The sequence below is a fragment of the Lytechinus variegatus genome, chromosome 14 (assembly GCF_018143015.1).
Source record: "Lytechinus variegatus isolate NC3 chromosome 14, Lvar_3.0, whole genome shotgun sequence".
NCBI classification, from domain to species: domain Eukaryota; kingdom Metazoa; phylum Echinodermata; class Echinoidea; order Temnopleuroida; family Toxopneustidae; genus Lytechinus; species Lytechinus variegatus.
In genome coordinates, this window is record NC_054753.1 from 2,176,104 (window position 1) to 2,201,762 (window position 25,659).

The 25,659-nt window shown below is 38.3% G+C and overlaps 1 protein-coding gene across 1 annotated transcript; it reads left to right on the top strand.

Moving 5' to 3' along the window:
- The first annotated feature begins 13,935 nt into the window (after positions 1 to 13,935).
- Positions 13,936 to 19,396, top strand: LOC121427848. Its single transcript, XM_041624420.1, has 2 exons — positions 13,936 to 14,340; positions 17,440 to 19,396. Exon 2 carries the CDS (start codon positions 17,441 to 17,443, stop codon positions 19,394 to 19,396), a length of 1,956 nt encoding a protein of 651 aa, XP_041480354.1. The 5' UTR covers positions 13,936 to 14,340; position 17,440.
- The last annotated feature ends 6,263 nt before the right edge of the window (positions 19,397 to 25,659 follow it).

Below are 25,659 nucleotides of genomic sequence, written 5' to 3' on the forward strand. Positions count from 1 at the left end.
TATGTATTCATTTAACCTCTATACCAAAAATAGTGGAGTTTTAGATGCAAGAAAACGCCATTTTCACACACAGATTTTCAAAAAATTTCTCTCCTGTGGGAGGGGGGGGGGACACCCCCCTCCCACACCCTCTCCCCTCGCTCGGTCCGCTCGCTTGGACTCGGTCGCTTCGCTCCCTCGCATACCACCCCAACCCCCTTTATAAAAAGCTGGATCCGCCCCTGCTATGACACCCATCATGATTTTTGCTTACAATATGATTATATTTACATCACAATTTAGATGATTATAGACACCCCACGCACACATATGCGCTATGTACACAGTCCAATGTGAGTATGTTACATAATGCAATCTTGACTTAAATTTGCCTTTTAGTAATTCAGGAAAGAAATAATAATTCTCGAAAATGAAATCATTCATGTGTCAGGTTTATTCCGAGCATTTTCGAAAATCGTTTAGCCATCAATTTTCACAGATTAAGTGACAAAATTAAGCATTAAAGTGCAAAGTGATCATTACAAGGGAAAAGGTACGTAGAAAATATGACCTTACACCAGTATGGGACTAGATATCCGTCCCCGCAGACACGGCGATCAGCCAGTGTGCGCACGCTAAAATTTATCATTCTGCGGCTCGCGTGCTAGGAAATAACTGGATTTTTCTCTCAATTACGAAACTCATTGTGGAAAAGGTTATCCCCATGCATTGATATACTCGTAAAATTTAGCGTCATGTATCATTTACACACAAAAAATAGAATATAACCCTTCTTTTGGAGAACTATTAGTAAGTTGTTCGAATCTAACTATTTTCTTTTGAAAATATAAAAAAAAAATACCTGATTTCAAATGCCTGTCTTTTCCTTAAAAAAACTGGAGCACAAAATCCACTGCCGTTATCATTTATCAAAAATTCTAAAAAATGTACTAAGATGCTTTTAAAGAAAATGAAAATTTAAGGGGATTCGAAAATAAGGATTTTTCAATGTTATATCAAATTTCTGTTATATTTTCATCAATTTTGGGATTGCATCGAAATGACTGATAATTCGAAGTCTACCCACACAGTGCTTGTAAATTTGGTATATGTTGGTAAACTGATAGTTAACGTAAATGATAAACATTCATAGCCTCACTAAAATTTAACGATTCCACTGTTTTTATGATTTTAATGTCGCAGACATTTTAGAGAGTGAAAAAAGGGATGCTCACGAACGTCTCTAACAATACGGCTAAGCGAGAAGACCTTTCAATGGCGCGCTCCACTGATTTGAGGCCGTGAACATACGTGCGCCATATACACGGGGGTGTTACACGTAGGCCTACGTTGAAAGTGGACTGAGATCGGCCCTGTTGACGGCTATATAGAAGCATCTGTACCCCATCCATTGGGCCCTAGGCCTGGCCCCTTTAAAAATGAATTAAAAACATAGCCGAACGCCGTCTCGGTAAGTTCTCTGTATCTCTGGATGTGGTTTTAAAGTCGACTTCAATCCCGCTGTTTCTGCATCGGTCATGTCGGTACGCGTAACACCCCAGGTGGACTCAGACCGGCTAGGCTATACAAAAGCAAAAGCAAAACAAAACAAAACGATGAGCGATGTTTAAATTTAAAGTCAGGTGACATGGTGTACAATAATATACCTCGACCGGTCCATGTGTATCAGCCTATCAGGGGGATAATGATCTCAAAGCAGCTTCAAAATTTAATTACTGGCGTGAATGAGACTAAAAAAATAATCAGTTCTTCTATATAGCGCATATCACAATATGAATTAACACGTCTCTTAAAATCCGATGTTTTCTTGCTTTGATTAGATTTAGATTTCACTTATTGTTTACGTTCGACAAAATATAATCAAAGTAGCAATACATACTGTAATATAAAATATCACAAACAATCCAATTAATGTCCATTCATCATATTCATAAAAGAATATGAAAAATCTTTGAATCATTAAGTGAGTGCAATACTACATCATTTCATATTCCACCATGAAAAAAACTTTCCGGAGACGCTCTGCAAACAATGCAAAGCAATTCAACCAAAGCTTGGCATTAAACTCTTTGTAATGATTATGTCATTTAAGTCGACGCTTTATTCGGGGATAATTTACAACCTTTAAGACATGAAAGTAGGTAAGAAGTTGAAGATCTGAGATGACACCATTTTCATTGTGTTTTCTAGACGTAATGTCTTTATTGACCGAGCCATAAACAAACTGAATTGATGCTAATATGAAAATAATGAAAAGAGGATTTTATTTGATACTGGCAACATTATCTACAAAGTGGAGATAATTGCAATAATAAATCGTAAAACCGGTAGTCTTGTAAAGCAATATTACCACGGATATAAAACGATCGACATAAACTTTATGCCATCGTCACATTAAATTGTGATTTAATGATATGATAACAATGTCTATATACCTCTTGTATCAACATCATGTGACATTTAAAAAGTCTAGCATCGAATGAACCCTATATTCCCCCTCCCTATCATGCACGACCTATCTTGCCCTAAAACAAACTATTCAGTTCATTTCAAATCTACATTCATTTTTCTTCCATTTGACATTCCCAGTGGTTACGTAATATTGTACAAAATAAACTGAAAGAAAAGAAAAAAGAAAGATATATTAATAATAGTAGACCCTGTATTACCGTTATACAAAGTAAGAAAGAAAATGTAACTTTGCATTGTAGAGGATGCAAAAATGCAACACTGTGAATACACCTTCCGGGTATTATTTTGTGTACCATTTTTCCTGGACGACTATTTTGCCCCCTTTGCCCCCATTGATCTCCCGACGCAAGGTCCGATGATCTTGAGAATATGCATGGCATGCTATATATAACAGATCTTAACGGAATGATTCTGATGGTGTGATTTATTTCCATTTCATTTAGTTACATTCATTTCCATTTCCAACATTAATTAACAATAAATAATGCATTTGTTTCAATAATCAGAAAATAGATTATTCAAAGCGCATATTTCATTTACATTTTTTTCGTGCGTATAGAGTATCATGTAGGTAAGATCACATGACGCAAAATATCACACATTGAAATGCTGGTCATGAACCATGATAAAGGAAAAAAAAAAGAAATTTCATGAAATCTCGATAGCTCCTTTATTCAATACATGTTGGAAAATGTGATACTTCGGATACTATAGGTATACAAGGGGAAGGGGGGGGGGGTGACAACTAGTCAATTTGACTATTTTCGCCATCATGCTATATTTTTAACGTTTGTTTTCTTTAAAAAACAAATGAAAAGAGTAAAATTCAAATATTTTTTTTTTCCTTTCTTTTTCTTTGCTACGTTTTTTCTATCATTTCTTCTTTTTTTTATTAGGATATCTATACTAGGATTTAAAGTCGAGTAGGTGTGTCTCACAAATCAAAACCAGGGCCATTGCTAAAAATATGCTATATACATGATATAGGCCTACTAGTATGCAAGCAGGATGGAGATGACAGAGACAGAAATTAGGAAAGTCACAGCTCCAATCCTACACCCGTACCGGAATATGGGGATACGTCTGTCCCGTTGATGTGAACATCAACGTCAGAATGGTCAGTGAAGTCTCGATCTTTCCCGGAGACAAGACGCCTTTTCTCCGGACAGATCGGACAGTTATAGACGGCACATGAGAGTAATTCAACCGCGCGCAAAGCATGCCGGACAGGCGTAAGTAAAGATCACATGACTTTATTGATTAAAATAATTCATTAAAAATAGATCAAATGTTTGTATATCAAAAGAAAAATGATAGACATAATGCTATGTTCATACTCTTTCATAATCAAGGCGTTTGGGAAGGCTAGACTGCATTTTTGTATTTCATTTTAATCATTATTACCCACAATGCAGTTCTGGTTTTTCTGGCGATGAACTGGCCGGAATTATGGTTAGTCTTATTTCAGGCCATTTAACTTTTGATTGAGCTGGACAAGTACCTGTTTAACATATCAAGTCTTAATGTACTGTTAATTGTGACTGAAGTCAGTGAATTAAAGCAAGATCTATCGAGGGATTGATTTTTAATGATTTTTTGATGAGCTATGATATAACACGTGAGTAATGGGGGTCTGTAATACTCATGTGTGCCCTATATCGCGACTACACTTCTACACTGTCGTTGCTATGGCTGGGCGTCGTCTGCTAGAAATCGGTGGTGAGAATGCTTCAAACAGTTTCATGCAAAGTGATAGGTTATGTTTAACAACATTTGATAAGTATGTAATTCGGCATTTAGTGCATGCATTTATCGACTACGCTGCTTAAATGACGCTTTCAAATGTATATTCAATGCTTATCATTTATCATGCAGAAATGTGAGTTTCTACTGCCAATAGGAGATCTGGTTGGTTTGAGAGTGTGAAATGAAACAAGTACTAGTAGGAACTTCAAAATGATAAATAACTTCTAATTATCATCAGGATTCATATTTTCAATATTTAGAGCACGCAGAGAAAGAAAGATGAACAAAACATTAAAATACATAAACTTGTCTCAGTCAGATGTAAACATCATTGATTGCGCACTTGAATACTATTCACTTCGTTGAAAGCTACAGGAGGGGGGGGGTGCTGAGTCGGGGTACATACCCCCATCCTCCTGGCTTGTAAGCAGGGCGGGGTTGATGCCTATAACACCCCCCCTTCTTCCTCCAAATTAACGGTTATAATAGGGAAGAGAGGCGAAATGAGCAAAAGAAATGCTTACAATCTTTGTTATCAATTTTCTTTTATTTACTTTGTTTATTCTTATGCGAATACATAGGTAATAAATCACCTCGAACGAAATTAAACATGTAAACAAGAAGTTGTAAATCCACACAATACATATTTAGCCCATTGATGGACATCAAGCAAGTAGAACTTGTAGCTGCAATACCATAGGAAGCGCACAAAATATATGAATGGAACACTGCATTTTTACATTAAATTGAGGGGTGTCTAATGAGACGTTTTCTTTTCTTTTACACGTTTAGTCAGATTAGGTATTGAATGCAATGTATCAATCTCTTCAGGAGAACTCACTCTTTCTTTTGAGACCAAAATTTTCAACTTTTCGTCATTTGACCCACAGTATAGACCGCGCAATGAAACGCTCGGGAAGAGCGCCCCACAGCGTTGAGTAACGAACATTTTTACCTTGGCGTAGCGCGATATATGGTTGAGTACAAAATATAATGAGAGAAATAGTAAAGGGTAAAGCAATAGACGGGGTGTTTTTTCGTAATTTTTTCCCAAAAAAAATAGAGATATATATATTTCAGAGGTTTCTGGGTAACAAAAGGTGGAATTATTCCCACGAACCGCCCTCTCTATAGAACCCAGTCTCTCGAATTCCCCCATGTTTTATACCACTGATGAGTGGTTTCAGAAGCGTGCCGATGTGCGATGGTTACCAACGCTATTACGAGCACCCTTCCCCATGAGCATGCATCAATCGAGCGTTTAAAAAAATCGCCGAAGTGTCCGATCTTTCTATTATAGTATCTTTGTTCTTTTACAAAGGTTGGCTGTGAAAATGTTGGGGGAGGTGCAATGATGGTCCCTAAACACTTTGCGCGAAAAGAAAAACGAAAAGAAATGGCGCAGCAAAATTGCATTACTGTTTTTTCTTTGAAGTCTCGTGCAACTTTTGAGACCGAATTTACGATATATCATCGTGACGCTACGTGACTTTTTACGAGAAAGTTTCTTGCCGAAAATGGCTCATTTTTATACTTTGTGCACAAAGTCTTTGGTAGTAAACATTCAACCCTCGAATTTCCTCCTTATTTTTTATGAATTCTTTTTAAGTGCCACTTAACACACGGCCGGGGGGGGGGCACTCAGTATATAATGCATAGTGGGTATGTGCCGCGGAGGGGACCCCCATTTTCACACTCAAATTTCCGTTCCAAGGCATAGCATTTTTGCCTTGTTGAGAAAAAGAACAAAGAAAGCCGCTCCAAGACCTTGCATTTTCTTCTTATCGAGAAAAAAGAAGAGGGAAATCCGCTCCAAAGCTTCGCATATTTTTCTTACGCCGCTCCGATCGCATTGAATGAGTCGAATTTTGGTGAAAAGCGGCCGCAGAGCTCCCCCGGCGGAGGCCGCGCTAGCTGCATCATGCACGCATGACCGTTCCATAGGGATGCATACGCACTCACACGCTGGCGATCCGTTCCAAGGACCCCCGTTTTCACAAACATTTGTCGTTCCGAAGCCCGTTCCGAGGACCCTCCTTTTTACACACCCCCACCACATTTTTGGTCGAGTGCCCCCCCCCCCCCGGGACACACGGGTCTATGGGAAATGAATTAGGCCTGTGGTGCCGTAATCACAGCGATTTGACGAAGTACGCCCTCTACGTCCACTAGTGTAATAACAGCCTCATATGAAAAAAAACCACTGTACCCACTTACGAATATATTTCCCACAAATGTCATGGCGCACTTTACCAAGAGATGCGGTACACTTTACTCTCAAAATGCAATATTTTTATAATGTAATTCATTCACTTTTCCCTCAATTTTAAAACGACTGTTCCATAAGATATGAATGCAGGGGCGGCGATCCCGGCTCGGTGTAAAATTGCAGAGGTGAAAATGGCAGAGGTAAAAAATGCAGAGGTAAAGATGGCAGAGGTAATAATGGCAGAGGTAAAATTGGCAGAAGTAATAATGGCAGAGGTTAAATTGGCCAATGTAAAAATGGCAGAGTTAATAATGGCAGAGGTAAAATGGCAAGGGTTATAATGGAAGAGATAAAAATTACGGTTACACTTCGTAATTCCGAAACACTTAAATTGCCTGTACCTCGATGTTCTTTAATCCGAAAGCAAAATAGCGTTCGCTAATCCGAACATTAACTTTGTGGCGTTATTCCGAAACCGAAATAAGGTTCGTTGTTCCGAAGGTTCGTTAATCCGAAAACGAAATAAGGTTCGTTGTCCCGATGGCTCGATAATCCGAAAACGAAATAAGGTTCGTTGTTCTGAAGGTTCGTTAATCCGAAAACGAAATAAGGTTCGTTGTTCCGAAGGTTCGTTAATCCGAAAACGAAATAAGGTTCGTTGTTCCGAAGGTTCGTTAATCCGAAAAATGAAATCTGGGAAAGCAGAGGAAGGGCAAGTGTAGTGTGGGGAGGGGGGGGGGGGGGGGGGAGAAACACCGTTGCTGTTCAATTGTTATGAGAAAGGCAAGGGCGGCCGAATGAATTTTCGTTTTGGGGGTCAATTACTGTTAAAATATCATTATTGCGAGATGTTGCGAGCGTGAATTACAAGCTTAAACTTTAGGGCATTTCAATAAGAAATGAAAACAATTATTCCGAGCAGATTTTTGCTATCATTAAACCATTTAAGTCCATGAATTAACTAATGCGTTAACACGAGCGCAAAGCGCGAGATTAAATACACTGACCAGAAAAAGGAACCTGGTAAGGACTGCATTTAGTTACCTCTTTAGGATGCATGATTATTTCACCAATCGAATAATGCGAGTGCGAAGCGCGAGCTGAAAAAATTTTAATACTTCAGCCTGAAAATTAATCTAAAATGAATACTTTAAAGAGTAGCTTGGAAAAATAGCATTTCCATGTTATTTATTTTTGGGATGCAGGTGGCCCCTGCCCCCCCCCCCCGGCGGATCCAAGTTTCGCTAAGGGGGGGGGGGCGAAACATGTTTACCCATAATATCCTCGACCGGCAGCTCGAACTTTATCGTTGAAAATATGATGGCCAATATGTTGGTGATCTTCAAAACAAGAGCGCGAGCAGAAATTTTAAATAAAAGCTCTGACCTGATCTAAAAGGGACATGTTAAGGAATTTTTGCAGTTAGCCATGAAGACGATGCATGTTTCAACCAGGGGCGGTGGAACGTATTTTCCTGGGGGGGGGGGGGCAAAGCCAAAAAAAGTGCAAACTGATATTTTCACCATGAGATTGTCATCTGTGTTAAGTTGTATGTTTTTTTTTGTAATTACGTTGGGCAAAGTTGTTTTAATTGATTTTTGATTGATAATATATATTCAGGTTTTATTTTCGCGAGCAAGCGGTTTGGAAAAAAAATCAAATCTGAAGTTATATAACACGCTTTTAGGTCAATTATGGACCTAATCACTGTTAAAGGGCATCCTTGTGAAATATTGCGAGCGAATCACGAGCTCAAAATTTGGAAATTTCATGTAGACCTAATCACCTAATGATAATGACAATAATAATAATCTGGCCACTCCCCTCTTCCCGCCGACGGTCTCACACTGAGGCAGGGTTCCTTTCGGATATGGTCTGCTAGCTCTCCAGTCTATATACCGTCGTCGAGGAGGGGGTCGGCTAGTGTGAACAAAGACCACAACATTAAATAAATACAAAGACAATGAAGTTTATATAGATAGATTATTCTTGGTTCTTTAATTTTAAATATTAATTTGAAGTTGCCAGGGGAATACAAATAATCCCAATTGCTTCTTTTTAACAGTAACCAATTAATTAACATTAAAAGTGAACGGGTGTTAAATAGTTTTAGAAAGAAGAAACCTGTAGTTTCGGAAGATGGGCAAGGCCTTGTAGCAGTTCAGTCTATAAAAATGTTCAGTCCTCCCATGCAGCTGTTTTCTGCAGTCGTGTCCTAGCTCTCTGCCGCACTCGCTGTCTTTCCTTCTAATTGTTAGCATACAACGCTCTCCGAGTTCTCAAGTATTATCCGCAACCTCATCCTATTTCTAGAAGTTGCTGTCTATCGTCGAAAACGAAGTAGAAAAAGAGATGATATGTATTCAGCAGGTGAGGTACGATGGGATTAGATTCTGAGGAAAGATTAATTCTGAAGACATATAGTTCTGAAGACAAATAGGTTCTGAAGACAAATAGGTTTTGACAATTATGGTTGAAAATGACTTCCGATGATAAATGCTAGATTCCTGCTGGAGGGGAATGAGGTAGAATTCTGGTCTCTTATTTCTCTGTCCTGTTACTTTTGCCTGTTGTTTCTCCTCCTATTTCCTCCCGTTTCTGAAGATTCAACAGGTTTTAAACAGCTGGAAAACTGTCCGTGTGCAAATTGGCCAGCCCTTTTCTCCTAATTTACATGAGTACAGTCCAATGGAAGCACAGGATTTCGCCTGTACCACACCCTTTTCTACACCGCACTAAATACCCTGGGCTAAGATGACCCTCTCAACTTAACCTATCGTTCACATCGAAATATTTACTAATTATTTTAAAACAATAGTAGCTCACATCACTTTACTATTTTAAAGTCTAACATTAACTTATATTATGTATTCTTGATTGGAATGGGGTTTGTTTCGGTAAGCAGAGCATCAGGTGTTTAAAGATGGAGTATATTCAACCCAGTAATTAATTTCTTTATAGTAATTCAATTCTTTTTGCTCTTTCTTGTCTGCCTTCTTTTGGTCAGGTGACAGAACCTGGTTCACCTTGCCATAAACTTTCCTTTTTTAAAAATTCTTTTATATTATTGCTAGCACCCTAGGAACACTTTTAGAGTACCCTAGGAACACCTTTTCAATCCACTACAATAATATTGGTATTATCTACCAAGGGAAGCCACTTCAGTTCTGAAAACAGTTCTCCCAGAGGCCCCCGCTATTACCCCGGCTTTAGCTGGGCTGCCTATAGGCGTCCAAAGGACGGCATTTAATTAATTTCTTCCTACCGCTACCCATTCACCTCACCCGGGTTGAGTGCAGCGCAGTGTAAATAAATTTATCGTTGAAGGAAATTACGCCATTACGCCTTGGATTCGAACCTCTGTTTCGTAGTCAGTAGACTAATCCACCGGTCCACAACGCCCCACATAAAAATAAACATTCCGAGCATTTTTTGTAATCATACACACTAGGCGTAACGATCAATAAAACTTTACCAACATTTATATTCTTTATCCCCATTTTTATTATGATCATCATTAGTATTATTTTTATTTTTATTACCAGCAGAGGCTCTTATTAAAAAAGACACCCCCTCCGCAATCCTATTATCTGGAGGTTACTCGCACGCGACCAACATACTTAATCCCCTGCATCTTTAAACCATTTGCTTGGGCAGCAATTGCTCAGATAAAATAAAAATAAAGCGTATGCTTGATCCGGCCTCCTATTCTTAATGCACATGCCGGCCACAACACACACATGTATCAACGTTCGTTATTTTATTATTGCATAATCTCTTGTAAGGACAACACCGTTCTTTTTACCAAAATGAATTAATTTCATTTGCGGAAGTACGAACCTTATTTAATTTCGGATTAACGAACCTTATTTCGTTTTTCGGACTAATGAACCTTCGGTATTACGAACCTCATTTCGTTTTCGGACTAACGAACCTTCGAAATTACGAACCTCATTTCGTATTCGGATTAACGAACCTTATTTCGTTTTCGGGCTAATGAACCTTCGGAATTACGAACCTCATTTCGTTTTCGGACTAACGAACAGTCATTTTTCCTCATTTTTAAATTTACCCTTTTTTGTACTTCTCTTGGCATTAATCAAAATGGAAAAGACGCTATATAAATCAATTACGAATCTTATTTCGTTTTCGGATTAACGAACCTTCGGAATAACGAGCCTTCGGAATATCCGAATGTATGCGAAAATCACAGCTCTATAGGTAAAATATGGCCAGCTTTAACATGTCAAACCCCCATGCAATGAATGGTCAAAAGCCCCCGCATGTACGTCAAGGTTAGGCATTTCATCATCATCATGTCTTCATCGGCCTAACAATGTTATTTACGAATTCGGTGTACCGTGAAGGCTTTATAAAAAGAAATTAAACGACTTTTTTTTCATCAGTTTATCAGGAGCAAAATGAAACTGCACTATTCTCATTCATCATTTTATAACATTCCTTTTTGTCTGGGTGGTTTTTATATATCTAAAGTTTTGCCAGGTTTACCGTTACAAAAAGGAGGAAGAGTAGATATAAGAGAGCTGGAGAGACAGAGAGGGTTAGGGGGCGGGGGAAAATGTAGAGAACATAGCGGGGAAAGCTTATAGACCTTGAAATTGTCACGAATGATTGTGGTTAAATATAATGTCCTTATTTGTTGTGTCGTCTGTACTATTCTTTTTAAATATTTGAATGACAATAAGCATGCGTTCCCAGGCTTGGCACTGAATATGTAACTGATTATGAAAATCAATAATAATCTTGTTTTGACTGGTAAACCAATTTGGGGTCGATCGAGGGGACCGTCTGGTTCAGATTCTTGTAGAAAAATTGTAGAAAAATAGTGAAAAATCCTCCTGTTATTATAATTTACAAAATTATTTTTTTCCGTAAAACCTCTTTTTAATTTTTTCTTCTGAAGAATCTACTATTTTTTCTAATAATGTACCTCGGCCACCTTTACCTCTGCCATTATCACATCTTCCATTTTTACCTCTTGTCATTTATGCCTCTGCTTTTTTTTTTTTTTACCTCTACCGTTTTTACCTCTGCCATTTTTACTTCTGCCATTTTTACCTCTGCCATTTTTACCTCTGCCATTATTACCTCTGCCATTTTTACCTTGCACCGCGATCCCGGGGGGGGGGGGGTGTCGCACAGTGCCCCCACTTTTTTAAGCACTAAAAAGTTTTCCCCTTTTTACCCAAGAACAATACCCCCTTAGAACGCGTTCAGTGCCCCTTTCATCTTGAATAGAAGTACCAGTTTTTCTCCTACCGGATAAGTTTCCACTCTTAAAACCGCCCTTTTAATGCCCGTTTATCGCCCGTTTTCCTTATTTCGCGTCCTTATCCTTTCTAAAAGTGCATTTTTAAATAACAAAAAATCCTTTTTAAATATTCTCCTTGCCCCTTTTAGTTGCCCCTTTTCAGAGAGAAATTCTTCTCCTGCAGTGTGCACATTTCCACCTTTGATCAAGTGCCCCATATGAATATGCCCTTATTTACCTCTGATAAATGCCCCTTCTGTTCTGGTTTGTTCAAGTGTCCAGTTTGTTAATATGAGGTATATGCATTTGCAATTAGCGTTCTTTCTTTTCTGCAGGGGCATCTAAACCGGGAGAGGGGGGGGGGGGACTTGCCCCCCTTAAAAATTGACCTCGATCCATGGACCCCCAAAAACTTTTTAAGACCAAGAAAAAAAAAATGAAGAAAAAAGGAAAGAAAAGTGCTGAAATATGATTTTGTTCTCTATCTCAAAACCTATCACAAATTATCACAAATGCTATTTTTTCATTAAAAGTGTCAACATTTTGCTCGCTCACTTCGCTCGCTCGCTCGAAGCTTTAAAGAAATTTTGCCCCATACGCCATGTCTGTCCCCTCAATAATTTTTGCGCATTACACTACTAGAGTACATATCCTTTTTTTTTTCAAGTGCCCTTTTTCCCTGTGCCCCCCCCCCCTTTCAATTTCGCTCCGCCGACCCTGGAATCAGATGAATGTTTTTCTATTTTCTCAGACCTAGTGGACTATTCTGTATGAGACAAAGGGTGCTACTCTAAATTTTCGACCTTCTGATTTGTGACAAATCCATACCATTCCATTCCTTGTTTTTATTTGGCAATAAGTCATAATTGACTATTTTACGAAACGAATGCTGGTAGTCTCTTTTCCAGACCCAATACGACCGTACCATACAAGATGAATGTTATTAGTCTATTAATTTGAGACTACTACTTTGAGACTCTTGTCCATATAATCTTCCAAGCAACATGATAAACGCTATACCTGAGCTAGATTAAAGCGTAGTCTTTACTCAAATACTAGGTGGTTAAAAATGTAAATAAACTTTAAAACTTAGACCTCACCATCTTCCAAACCATTGCCATGTATCTAGCGTATGGATATAGACAGTATTCATTTTTCGAGACATTAAAAAAAATTGAATTGAAATTGAAAACTAGAAATTTCAAGCATTTTGTAAATATGAATACACTTTACAGTGGTTAATGCTCTTTAACAGTTAATGCGAGCTGAATAATTTTAAATAAAATGTAATGAAAAGGCATGGGGTTTGTGTTTGCTTATATAGAATAGAGTACATGGAGTACTCACCAATCAAATACGAGCGCGCAATAGGCCTACGTTTTGACAGTCACATCTGAAAATTGATATTTTGAGAACTTTATGGAATACGCGAAGGGGAACTTGGCCAATCAATTAACGCGACCACGCAACATGAGCTTGAATGTTGAAGACCATATTAACGGACATTTTACAGAGTGCATTACATTTGTAAATGGAGAAAATAATGAAAGCTCGATGTCCGGCCGAGATAAAATGTTTTGTATATTGACTTCAAAACTTGATAGTTTAAGCTCCATATCAGCCTATTGAGCAAGATATGAATTTCATCGTTCGAGCGCGATGCGCGAGCGCGAAGCGCGAGCGAAAATTTTATTTAGCAACATGATAGATTTTTTGTTTTGCAAGTCTTCCCACGTTATTTTATTCAATATCGTCTTCCTCCTATTTTTTCCTTCTGTCTTTCTCCCTTTGATAATTCTTCTTTCCCTTTTTTTGCTCCGCCAATTTTTTCAGGGGGGGGGGGACGTGCCCCCAGTCCCCCGTAGCTACGCCACTAGTACCCACAACCCTGCCTCTTTGAAAAGCTTCTCCACGTACTATATATGCAGGCAGGTTTCACATTATAAACAATAATGTTATGTATTTCATGAGAGCCTTAATATTGCTAAAAACAATGATTTGAACCGATATCCCGGAGGTGTTTGCACATTTCCCTTGAAAATTGTTCATTTGCACATATTATCCCGTCGTCATGTTTGCACATATGCCGTTGATGGACTTTGACAGATTTGCATATTTCCCCCACGTGGCGTTTGCACAAATACCGTTGTTTGCACAAATCCCCGGCGAAATTTTGCACATGTACCTACCGTTGTTTGCACAAATCCCATGCGAAATTTTGCACATATACCGTTGTTTGCACATATCCCGGCGTTCGCACATAAACCACCTCCACGCGCGTACCCCCGGCCCTTAATTACTTCTCAGATGGATTGGGTTGAGTCCTAGCTTGTTGGAGGGAAATGCTAAGTTGTGGGAAACGTGTTGGCATGAAAAAAATGCATACAATTACTGTGACAATGGAGCCAGGCCTGAATGCAGCTGACAAATTATAGCTATTGTAATTTGAAATGGCTGTCTTGACGATTTCAACTAGATAAAACTAGAAAGACGCGTCAGTCATAATGGTAGTCCACTGGATCCAACCTGAGTTTGAGCACTCATCACACAGACTGTTCGATTCTTTTACGAGGCTCTGAGAGTCTTCCATGCATCACTTCTACCCTACCCAGCTCTGATGATTGTAGCTTCAAAGTATCAGGTATGCAAGAGCCTTAGTGATATTGATATTTGTGGCTGATATCCTAGTGTTTGTATAATAGCCCGGGGGGGGGGGGGGTACTTCCATTCACGAGTGGATACAATGCGCCGGGCAATGCGCACCCTAAACACGTAATTTCCATATTCTGAAAATGCACCCCTAACAAGTATTGGCGTGTGAAACCTTACCCTTAACAATTATCGGAAACAAAGCGATGCTCTTGGCAAATATTCCCTGAAATGAACCCCTAAACAAGTACATAGGAATGTTTTATTGTTACCTGGTCCTTTGGTCGTCGGCTTTACCTTATTTGGTTTAGTACGACCCCCACCTTCTACACCTCGCGCAAATCGGACTCTAAACACGAAGTGTTGGGGGCAAAAAGGACTTCCTTTTTAAAACTTTTTAATTTTGTTTTATCATCCCCGCAAATTCGACCCTAAACACGTAATTTTCTTATCGAAATAGATACCTTTTTTTCATTAATTGTGTTTTTGACACCGTTATCACGTTACGTATACGTAACGTGCCCTACCTGTTTTTCTGGTCGCGCATGGTATCCACTCGTCAATGTAAGTGCCCCCCCCCCCCGGGATAATAGCAAAGACACTACAAGGCCCTTGTAGTGTCTTTACTTGCAGTACAGAGCAATGTCTGTGTTTTAATACATAGCAACAAAAACTTGTTTAGGGGGTTATTTTGCACACAGAGATAAACTCGTTTAGGGGGTGTTTGGAATCATTGGTCACGCGTGTGTACAGCAATATATTTGACTGCCCCCCGGCTTTGATAATAATTGGAAGTAACTCGTGGCGCTACGAATGGGCACACGCATATGTCTATGACATAGGTTACACACCTAATAATATAAGGAAAATCCCGGCTTGCGGACCACGTAAGTTAGCCCACAATCTAGCTGGACCAGAGATCGTAGGCGTGGTGCTATACAACGCGTGCCCAATTGCTGCGCCAAGGCACGTAATAAACAAGACAATAAATGGAGCTGTAGCCTCAGTTCTTTGGCTAAATTAATTCTGCTCCCCAGTAGGGTCAGCACGGCAAGCTCAATGTTTATTTCCAATTTCATTGGACACACAGACCCTCAATCATTTTGAACTGACAATAGACCTAGGGATACCCCCCCCCCCCGTACTGCTGCCATATTGAATTGTGCAATGCAGGCGATACTGCCAGGGGCGTTCCATTTAGACATTTAAGCTGAACCTAGACTTCTCCGTATAGTAAGGTAGAACCAAAACATAACCGTCAAGTTCCACACGACTGCATTTTTTTGTTGGAAGTTGTAGTATAGGGTGTCAACTCCAAGAATCTGACGGTTGCCAACTGGGCACCTTTGGGCATGTTTTATTGACGTTATAGACCACGCCCACTTTTTACATACCTCTTAAATATGATTTCCATATTTTACGGAATTAATATGTCATGTTTGGTATCAAATTATAGCTAATGAAAAATCAAACGCAGTTTTACGAATTACTGGACATTTAAACCATGCATTGGTCAGTTAAAGGTCATTTAAGGTCATACAGATCGAAATGGTTCATGAATGCAAGTAGTGCAAGATAATGTGGAATATGTAATTTTCGGAATACGAACATGTTAGGTATCATATATAAACTACCAAGGGATTGATTATAATGTCTCTCAGTAGCCAACAAGGTCTTTCAAATTCCATTAACTTATCAAGCATTATTTGCCTTAGGTCATCAAAGGGTTAAATCTACTGCAGTTCTCAGAAATTCAAGGCATTTTTTTCAGAACTACGGCTACGTTTTTATACAAAGATTTAATAACTAAATCATCTATATCGTATCTTTAAAATGGAGCATTTATAAGGAGGAGAAACAATTTGGGATCTATGCTGCCGGGGGTCGTATGCGTGTGTGTGAGAGTGACTGCAGTAGATGGGTGAGGGCTAACTTCTCCACAAGACTCCATTAAAAAATTAATTATGTAAATTTGTGCAAATTTCTTCGAAAAAAAAGAATGTTACCTCTCTGTATCGCAGCGGATTTTGACTTTGTTTTAACTGCTGGAGCTTATAATTGGTAGGGGCTTTCAATCTTCTAGAAAGACTTATTTTTTAATTATGCAAACTTATTCAAATTTCGCTGATGTGGTTTACGGTACACCATGTGGAGTGTTATAGAAACAGCGGAAAGAAGAAGAAAAAGGAAATGGATAGGCGAGATTTGAGAGAAGAGTATTCTTTCTTGAATGTAGTACTGAAAAGGACTGTAAACCAGAAGAGATTGATGGGTTAAAAAAATAGCTTGAGTAGTAGGGTGGATGGGGAGATCCTAGCTTGTGTCGGCGAGTAGAAATGATGAGTAGAAACAGTAGAGAGACTCGACGTTTCGGGCAGGTTGACAGTCCTTTCTCGCCTATATCCATTTCCCTTTTCTTCTATCCACTGTTTCTATAACACTCCACATGGTGTACCGTAAACCACATCAGCGATTGTACATGCCACCATGCAAACCTTCAAACAACATCTTATGCAAATTCATTGAAAATTTACATAAAATTTCACATCTGCATTATACAGCGGATATTGGTTCTGTTTTATCTGAAAGGATTTAATGGGGGCCTGCTATAAAACATCTTACTAAAAATCTGAAAGATAACTAATTTCGTGTGTACATGTATTTCATGATCGTTTTCTATATAAGTTTTTGCTTACTCTTTCAACAATTCTTCCCACTTCGTCAAACCTCCAGAAAAATCCTGGAAATTCTAAAACAATCTGGAAAATTCCCAGGGATTCAACGGTTTCTGAAACAATCTTGGAAAATTTGAAAACATCTTAAAATTTGTCTTTTTTCGGGAGAAGTTACAAATTGTCTTCATATAAACATGGCCACTCGTTATGGCTGACCAGGAGTTGAATATGCTCCTCTTTACAAAGAAAATTCTGCCTGAACTGTGATATACTTTTCATTAGTCACTTAGCAATTAGCGCGTAGATCTTTTGGATTAAAGAGGTCACTTTCTATCTGTTGCTCATTGTATCTCTTAAGTTTATTTTAAAACACAATTAACGGTACTTGTTTTGTTTTTTGCCTTTCCCCACCTCAGGATGAAGTTCCTAAGATGCATAGGGCTATTGCTGCTCTTGGTAGCAGTGGTCAAGAGTCAGGGAAAGAAAAGGACATCTGCTATGACTGATGTGACCTATGATACAATAGTAAAGCTCATCGAAGGTTCTTTCAATGTTGCATGTGCTCAAAGAACCACCGAGGAAAAATCCGCCATAACGCGATACAACAGATACAGAGGAAGGTTCAGTTTGCAAGGTGATCCGCCAAAGCTATACTTAGACGAAGAAATGGTATTGAAAAAGTCGCAAATACCAGACATTGTCATGGAAGAGTACTTCAAGGCAAATGGAGCAGGAGCAAGGCGGATCTACCATAGGCTTAAGAGAAAGTTTTCCGGAATTTCAGAAGAAGTAGTTCGAAATATATTGTCTCAATGTTCAATGCATCGGCGCATGAATGTGACATTTACAAACAAGGCACCATATATACCCATTACAGCGAAACATGTCATGGAAAGAATCCAGATAGACCTTCTGAAAATGAGAACAGCAGCCACGTACAAGAAAAGGACTTACAGATACATACTGACCGCAATTGATGTGTTCAGTCGCTATACATGGTTGAGGCCTATGGAAACTAAATCAAGCACCAATGTGGCACGGCACTTGTCAAAAATTTTTGACATGTTTGGTACTCCGACCTACATACAACATGACCAGGGAACGGAATTTAAAGGAAGAGTAAAAATTATGTTAAGTCGTAGAGGAATTCAAGACCTAACGAGTGCCCCATATCATCCTAAATCACAGGGAAAGGTTGAAAGGTCTCACCGGTCAAAGATACTTTTCGACCTTATTTCTAGAAGATATGGCGTAAATTGGGTACCTAAACTTTCCAAATGCGCGAAGGTTCTCAATGACGAACCTAAGGAAGTATTGGGTTGGAACACCCCATTCAGTGTCTTCTTTGGCCGATGCTCCGATTCTTCCTGCAGTAAAAACATTACTGAAAGAAATCTGAAAAGGCACAAATATAAAATTGCTTTAACAAATCCACGTACGAATAACAAAACAGAGCAGTGGTTTAGTCTGGTTGACATAACTGCTGATACTTTGTCTTATCCAAACCAACGCGAACGAGTCACCATTCCAAGAAGGGAGCACGTTGAGAAGTACTATATAGTTATAACTCGGGAAAGTTGCATTGAACAGTTATTCGAAGACTCTGGACTCACTGTACGTCTAAATCCGAAGGGCAATGGGAACTGCCAATTCAGTGCTGTATCTGATCAGTTAGCAACTTTGGGAATCTTTAGATCCCATATTACTATAAGACAAGAGGTTGTTCGATTCCTGGCAAGTAACACATATCTTGGGAACGGAAGAGAATGGACAGCATTTCTTACTGAAGTGCCCGAAGATTACCTTGCTCGTATGTCAAGCGATGGAAGTTACGGAGACCACCTCACCTTGCAGGCAATTGCTGACATATTTCACATCCAAATCCTTGTCATAAGTTCATTAAACGGAGGAACAACATTAATTTCACCGGAAGTCAATGAGGGGAATATTTTCACATTAAATATGCCATACATTGTGTTGGGACATCTGTCAGAAGGCAACGGAGAACACTACTTGTCACTTACAAGCAATCAAGAGCAGGTACTTAGAATAATTCGTAACAGTGCCCAGATTGTGTTTGAAGGAGACATGACTCCGCATGTCGAAGGACAGCAATTAATCGATGAAGACACTGATGGCCGAGTAAACGACGAGGTTACCGACGAAGGCTTCGACAATGGAGTAAGAGATGGCTTAGACGAAGGAGTAAGCGATAGCTTGGACGAAGGAGTGAAAGATGGCTTGGATGGAGTAAGAGATTGTTTACACGAAGGAGTAAGGGGTGGCCTAGACGAAGGGGAAAGAACTTGCAATGAAGGCTTAATCAAAGAAATCAACGATGGCATATGCACATACGGTGAAAACAGTGTGTAGCTGAAGACTTGTTTGAGAGTTCGAAAATGAAAACAAAGGTCTCAACATGAATATAAAGTTTCATGTCATCCTTTTATTTCTTAATTCATTTTCTTCTGTGTATTTTGACATGAAGCAAATTCCAAGTAAGTACAAAAGCAATTAACCTTTACATCATTTATGACTTTTACCATTATAAATTGATTATTTTGACCTGAATATAAATCACAATCCAGTTTCAAGATACGTCGACATAATAGCACTGAAAAGCTTCTCACCCAATTGTAATACAACCAAACAACTTCAGCAATCAACATTAAATTAATCTTGTGAAATTCATGTACTTAATACAAATATATAATTGTCTCTTAGACATCATTTAGAATTACTCTATAGCATTACAGGTGTTAACCTTTCAAGTGATATGCAGTTGACAAACATGCTTTCTGTATAAACTGGGTATGTACTTTCACATACATTAATGCATTAAGCTTACTTGTGCCATGCCAGTATGCAATTCAAATTAATATATCAGTCTTTCTTGCAATGTACATTCAAAATTCATGAAGTACATATAAATCAATGTTTTAACTAACCTCTTTGCCTCCAAAAATCTTCTAATAAATAGCATTCCCGTTTAGGATGCTTCAGATTGGTGAAGATTAACTCCCAAAACAAAATCTCCAGCACTGATTCCATGTTATCACCTCTATCACCTCAGTTGACCAAGAGATGGCGCTAACAATAGAAACCTCAGGCAAGGCATACACATCACATGCATTTAAAAACATGTACTGTGTGTACTATCTATGTACAATATATAAAAAGGTGTGTATATGCTCACCCAAGCACATTACATACAAAACTAGCAGATCAAACACAATTAGTCTGATCCTCAGACCCAAGGAGATTCATTTATAACTGTTGATGGTTTTTCAGAACAAAACAGATATGTATATGTATATACACATATTGTGTATGTGTGGGTGTATATGTGTATATATGTATATCTGTCGCCTGCATGCTTATCACTCCCTTCTATTATTTATGCCATGAGGCATTTATAAGGAGACATAAATTGTTTCTCTTTTTGACGAAATACTATTTTGTTTTTGTTTATTTGAATATATTCCTTGAATTGTATATTTGTTTTGTATTATTTTGTACTTCTTGTTTTGAAGAAAATATTGGCGAATGCCAGTGACATTCTAATACATTCAATTCACATCCGAAGACCATAGCGATTATTATAACATTTTTTTTCTGGGGGAGGGGGGGGGGGTGGTAGTGGGGACATTGTAGTAGTTTATGGACCAGTGATTTATCACACCAACTTAACAATTTTACAACTATTCAGGAAGCTACAGGTTACAAGGTAAAGACTACGTTCTATATCTATGATTTATTACTAGGGTTAGTTATGAAGATTTTTTTTAATGGGTCTGTGGTAAAGACTATATTTTACACCTAATATGCTTTAAAATGCATCTTTGGCCAAAAATATTTCTTGATAAGTGAAAAGATAAGTGAAAAGGTATATTTCAGTAATCTATTCCACCAATACTTTGCGTAAAAAGGTTGCATATACGTAAAGAAAGATACAATCAAAGTTATAAAAATATGATTTGAGTGCTTACCAGTTTCACCACAGGTAATCCAACGTTATGAAGTGTATAAATGCCTGAGGAAGCTGAATACACTTAAAGCCGGGCATCCAGCTGATTGTCCAACACGCCTCCTGAAGGAATTTGCTTTTGAGATATCTGAGCCATTTCAGTTAATGGTTCAGATATCTCAAAAGCAAATTCCTTCAGGTTCTAGGTTTAAATATGCATGACTATTAATCATGATATTTTAAAAGTGTGAATGTTGATTTATATATGTTTTTAATACTCGCAACTTTGCTGATTTAATTTTGACAATGATAGTTTTACAATGTTATAATTTCAGTTTTATTTTCAGATTGTCCAAAGTGATTTTTTCTGGCTTTATTTGTTGATTATTTATCTAGCACTAGAATTGTGATTATTGTAATCTTTTAATAATGTACATGTACATTTTTACTTTGTAAATATGATAATATGAGTCTTCGGACTTTTGTCATGTACCATTTTCACAATAAAACCAGAATTGAATTGAATTGAATTGTCTGACAAAAGTACTATATCTTGGCTATCGTTTTCCTGCTGCTTAATCTTTCCTGGTTCCCTGATCCTATGCTGGTTCCGTAATCCCTTGCTGGTTCCTGTGAACACACACACAAAAAAAGTTTCTTCTTTCAGACCTCATAGTCTAGTACTATTTTTTATCATTAAATCTTGTATTATTGCTTTACTTATTGACCCAATTTTCTGAATAATGGTGGAATTGAACACTAACTTGCACCCAACTCTTTTCACATGTCTAAAAACAATATTTGGGTAGAGATACACATTAAATTTATATTCTAATTTATTACCTTGTGGGTGCTGCGTTTGCTTTACTGTATCTTTTAGAAAAGAGTATTATTACATTTGTGGATAGAGATTGGGTGTTTTTTTTACAGTTTTGTGTCAGTAAAGCATTATTATATTGTGAGTATAATTTTCCCGTGCCTGAGTTGAAAACAATACTCTTGGGCCCATTCACCCATTTGCTTTAAAAGTGCCCGATACCGTGTTCGAAACAGTACTGAGTGCTCCACCCTGGCCTCTTTGAAAAACGATGGTCGATGGTCCTGAATCTACTGCCCCATTCAGGCAGAAATAGTATTGATAAAAACAGTGATTTGCACATATCCCGTCGTCATGTTTGCACATATGCCGTTGATAAATTTGGACAGATTTGTGCATGTCCCCGCGTGGCGTTTGCACAAATACCGTTGTTTCCACGAATCCTGGCGAAATTTTGCACAACGTTGTTTGCACATAATTATCCCGGCGTCTGCACGTAACACGCTCCACAATCCCTCCTGCCCTCAAAGCTCGCCGGAATATCCTAGGCACTGATCATGAAGCCTTCAAACTCCGCAAGGATAGAGGTGCATGTGTCTACCAAAATTGTTGAGCAGGGAGTAAATGTAGTTCTCAAATGGATAAAGAAAGGATATTCGAGGTGGAGTATTCATCGGTGATCTATGGGTGTGTCCATATACTGACACTCCGATTTCTGGCACCCTCTTTCCAAGTCACGTTTGGACATGTAGTGAATATTCATGATGTTTCATGTATTTTTTCATTAAAAGAGGCGTGGCCAATTCCCTTCCTGTGATTGGCTTTTATTAATATTGCTAATATCCATTAGCCATCAACGCTTATTCGCGCGAGGGCAAGAATGGGAAATGGTAACGAGGTCTTGTCCCAGTGATCTACCAACCTTGCCGGCAGGCGCGCCGGAACACTCAGTTTTTTTGGGGCAAAATCCCGAAGGGGGCACAATATTTTTGACAGCGTGAGATACCGAAGCGATCGAGCTGGAGAGGCTGTGGGACCCCCCCCCCCCCCGGTAAGGACTTTGTCTAAAAATGGAGTATAAAAGTTGCGTTTCTAAAAGCATTCAAAAATAAATTTCTTGAGAATTAAATTACAGTCCTGAAGTTCTCTTTGCTCCTTCTGTTTCCTCCCTTCTGACCCAGACTGGTGTTTCTTCATGATCAGGGTCGCAGTTCCAGCAAATTACGAGCCTTATTGCAAACGAAATTGTTTCAAACAAACCAATGTAATATAAGCCTTTTAAAGACTTTAAGATGACAAACATGACCGTACGCAGCCGGGGGCCGCCGATCGAGAGGGCAAAATTCACAAAATTCACCAAAAGTGTGCACGAAATCCTTCAATTTTATTCTAGAAAATGCAAAAGCTCCCCCATCACAAACCCCCTCGCTCTTAAGTTTCTTCGAAAATTTAGGTCTTGCAGCCCCACCCACTCCCGGATTGTTTTTTTTATTTTTGCAAACGTCCATGAATAACAAAGCTGGGATGAACCAGAGCTAGCTGCCATCTCGATCTGATTAGTAACAGGTAATGGGAAGAAGTTTTGGAATCTAAAATACATAAGTGCTATATCATATGAGCTGAAATAGTATCAGACAAAACGCTTTCCAATCATGCCAATGAAAAGGAATAGAGGAAAATACGGGGCTGTGAAAATATCTTAAGATTTTTTTTTATAGTAGAGCAGTACTGTAACGCTTTTTTTCTTTTATATTCTTTATTTACATTTTTATTCATATCTCGGATAATATGAGTCCGGTCAAGAAGACACTTTCACAGATGATTTTATTTTTTTCATGTCTAAACATTATCTCTAAGTTGCTTTCGAGTGGGATTCACCATTTTCACAAATTATAAATTATAATCCTCTACACATGATTATTCTGTGTGTAATTTTCTGATAACATGTCTATATTGAGTTGAAATGACCTTGGTATTTTCTTTAGGGCACTGACTTGTTATCACTGTATTAACTCAATTTATATTTAGTTGAAAATGAAATAATTGAAACAAGTTTCTCGAAATGTTATGGTTTCTGGGCTTGACAGCTATGACATAGATTCCATATGTTGCTCGAGTAACTATAGTGTTCACGCGCGTTAGTGATATCGGGTCCGGTCTGAGCGTTTCTGGGCGACCGCGCGTTTGTTAGACGACACAGCAATCATAGAATTATAAACCTAATCATTGGTGGACCACTATCAATTTGCCATTCGCTTTTAGTCTGAAATGTATTCATTAAAAGGTTAAACGTTATCACACTGTAATAAGATGGAAAATGGGCTTATCAAAGGTATGTTTCACAGAGGAACTGTTCGTCAAAAGACGCTAGGTTACTATGATAATGTATTTGCCCCGTCAGGGGCAAAATTTTTTCATTTTTGACAATGGAAATGACAATTTTCAGGCGGAAAAGTGCCTTCGTTTACTTTTGTCCTTAAATAATTTATCATTTTTCTACTTTCAGGGGGGCACAGTGAGGGGGGGGGGGCAAAATCTCGTTTTGCCCCCCCCCCAAATTTTATTTGGGGGGCAAGTGTCCCCCCTGGCCCCCCCCCCCCCCCGCTTCCGGCACCCTTGCTTGCAGGCCAGAGATTTTGTCTTGCGTCTTCGGAATACTGAAGAGTACGCATGCGCGTGGACAAAAATACAAAATAGTGGTCGCAATGATCATGATGATCAAGTCCATCTTCATACGTATACTCGTATTCCGAGAAAATGATCACACAAAACTTTTATTGGCAGTTATTAAAAAACGAATCTTCTTCGATCACTACTCTCACTTTTTGAGACATAACTTGTATCTTGAAGAAGATGACACCAATCAGGACATTCTTTCTGATATTAGAGAAAGAGTTAGAGAACGGCATGGACATTCGAAAGGCAATCCAACGGGTGTTGGCCAGACACGGAATAAAGTTTGATGCCCTATTCCAATACCAGGAAGAAGATGCAGATGAAGAAGAACTGGAAGGAACTGAAGAAAGTGACAACTAGCATGACTAGTGCATTAGAAAAGACTTTGTAGAAATATGATCATGTTGGCATGCAATGGTACTCTTGTTGATTCCAAGAAAGTGACCTGATATGAAAATATGCATTTTCATACTCTTTGGTACTGAAAGTAAAATTGAAACTTCATTTACAATCTTCATAAAAACATATAAATCAAGAAATATGAATATTTCAAATAAAATATAACATAAGTAAGAACATTTAAGATTAGTGGAAGGATCACAGAAAAGTTACAAAGGACTTACAAATTGATGCTCCTGAAAAATACACACTGGATTAACAAAAAAGCACAATGAAATCAAACGCAGTCGAAACATTCAGAACAAACAAACAAACATAACATGACATAATTTGATCTCTACCAGTATTACCATGATTACTATTAATATAAGGCTTGATCACTCCATTCAACGGATTTAAAATGTCTTCTTAAGCTTTGCAGAGTTTGATAGGGTTATGATCGGCATTGTTTGTCATTATCTATTTTTAATCTTTTTTCTGTTTTAAATCATATTTATTTCTTCCTCATATCACATGTAAAAAAATATATATAACATGACATCATTAAAACTAAATTGTTTCAAGTTTACACATAAACATTTTAACATGGTGAGAAAAGGAATATATATCAATTTCAAATGTAAACTTAGAATTAATCTGCTCACATTTCTTTAACAACTTATAATCACGAAGGGATAAATACAGAACAGAATCCGGGTACAACAGCAAAATTCTAAATTACGGAAATAAACTTACAATCTGTATATAAAACTCAAGTTAAGATTCTCCATTCTCTTC

Coding starts and splice junctions, on each gene's coding strand:
- LOC121427848 (XM_041624420.1), top strand. CDS start 17,441: ATGAAGTTCCTAAGATGCATAGGGCTATTGCTGCTCTTGGTAGCAGTG.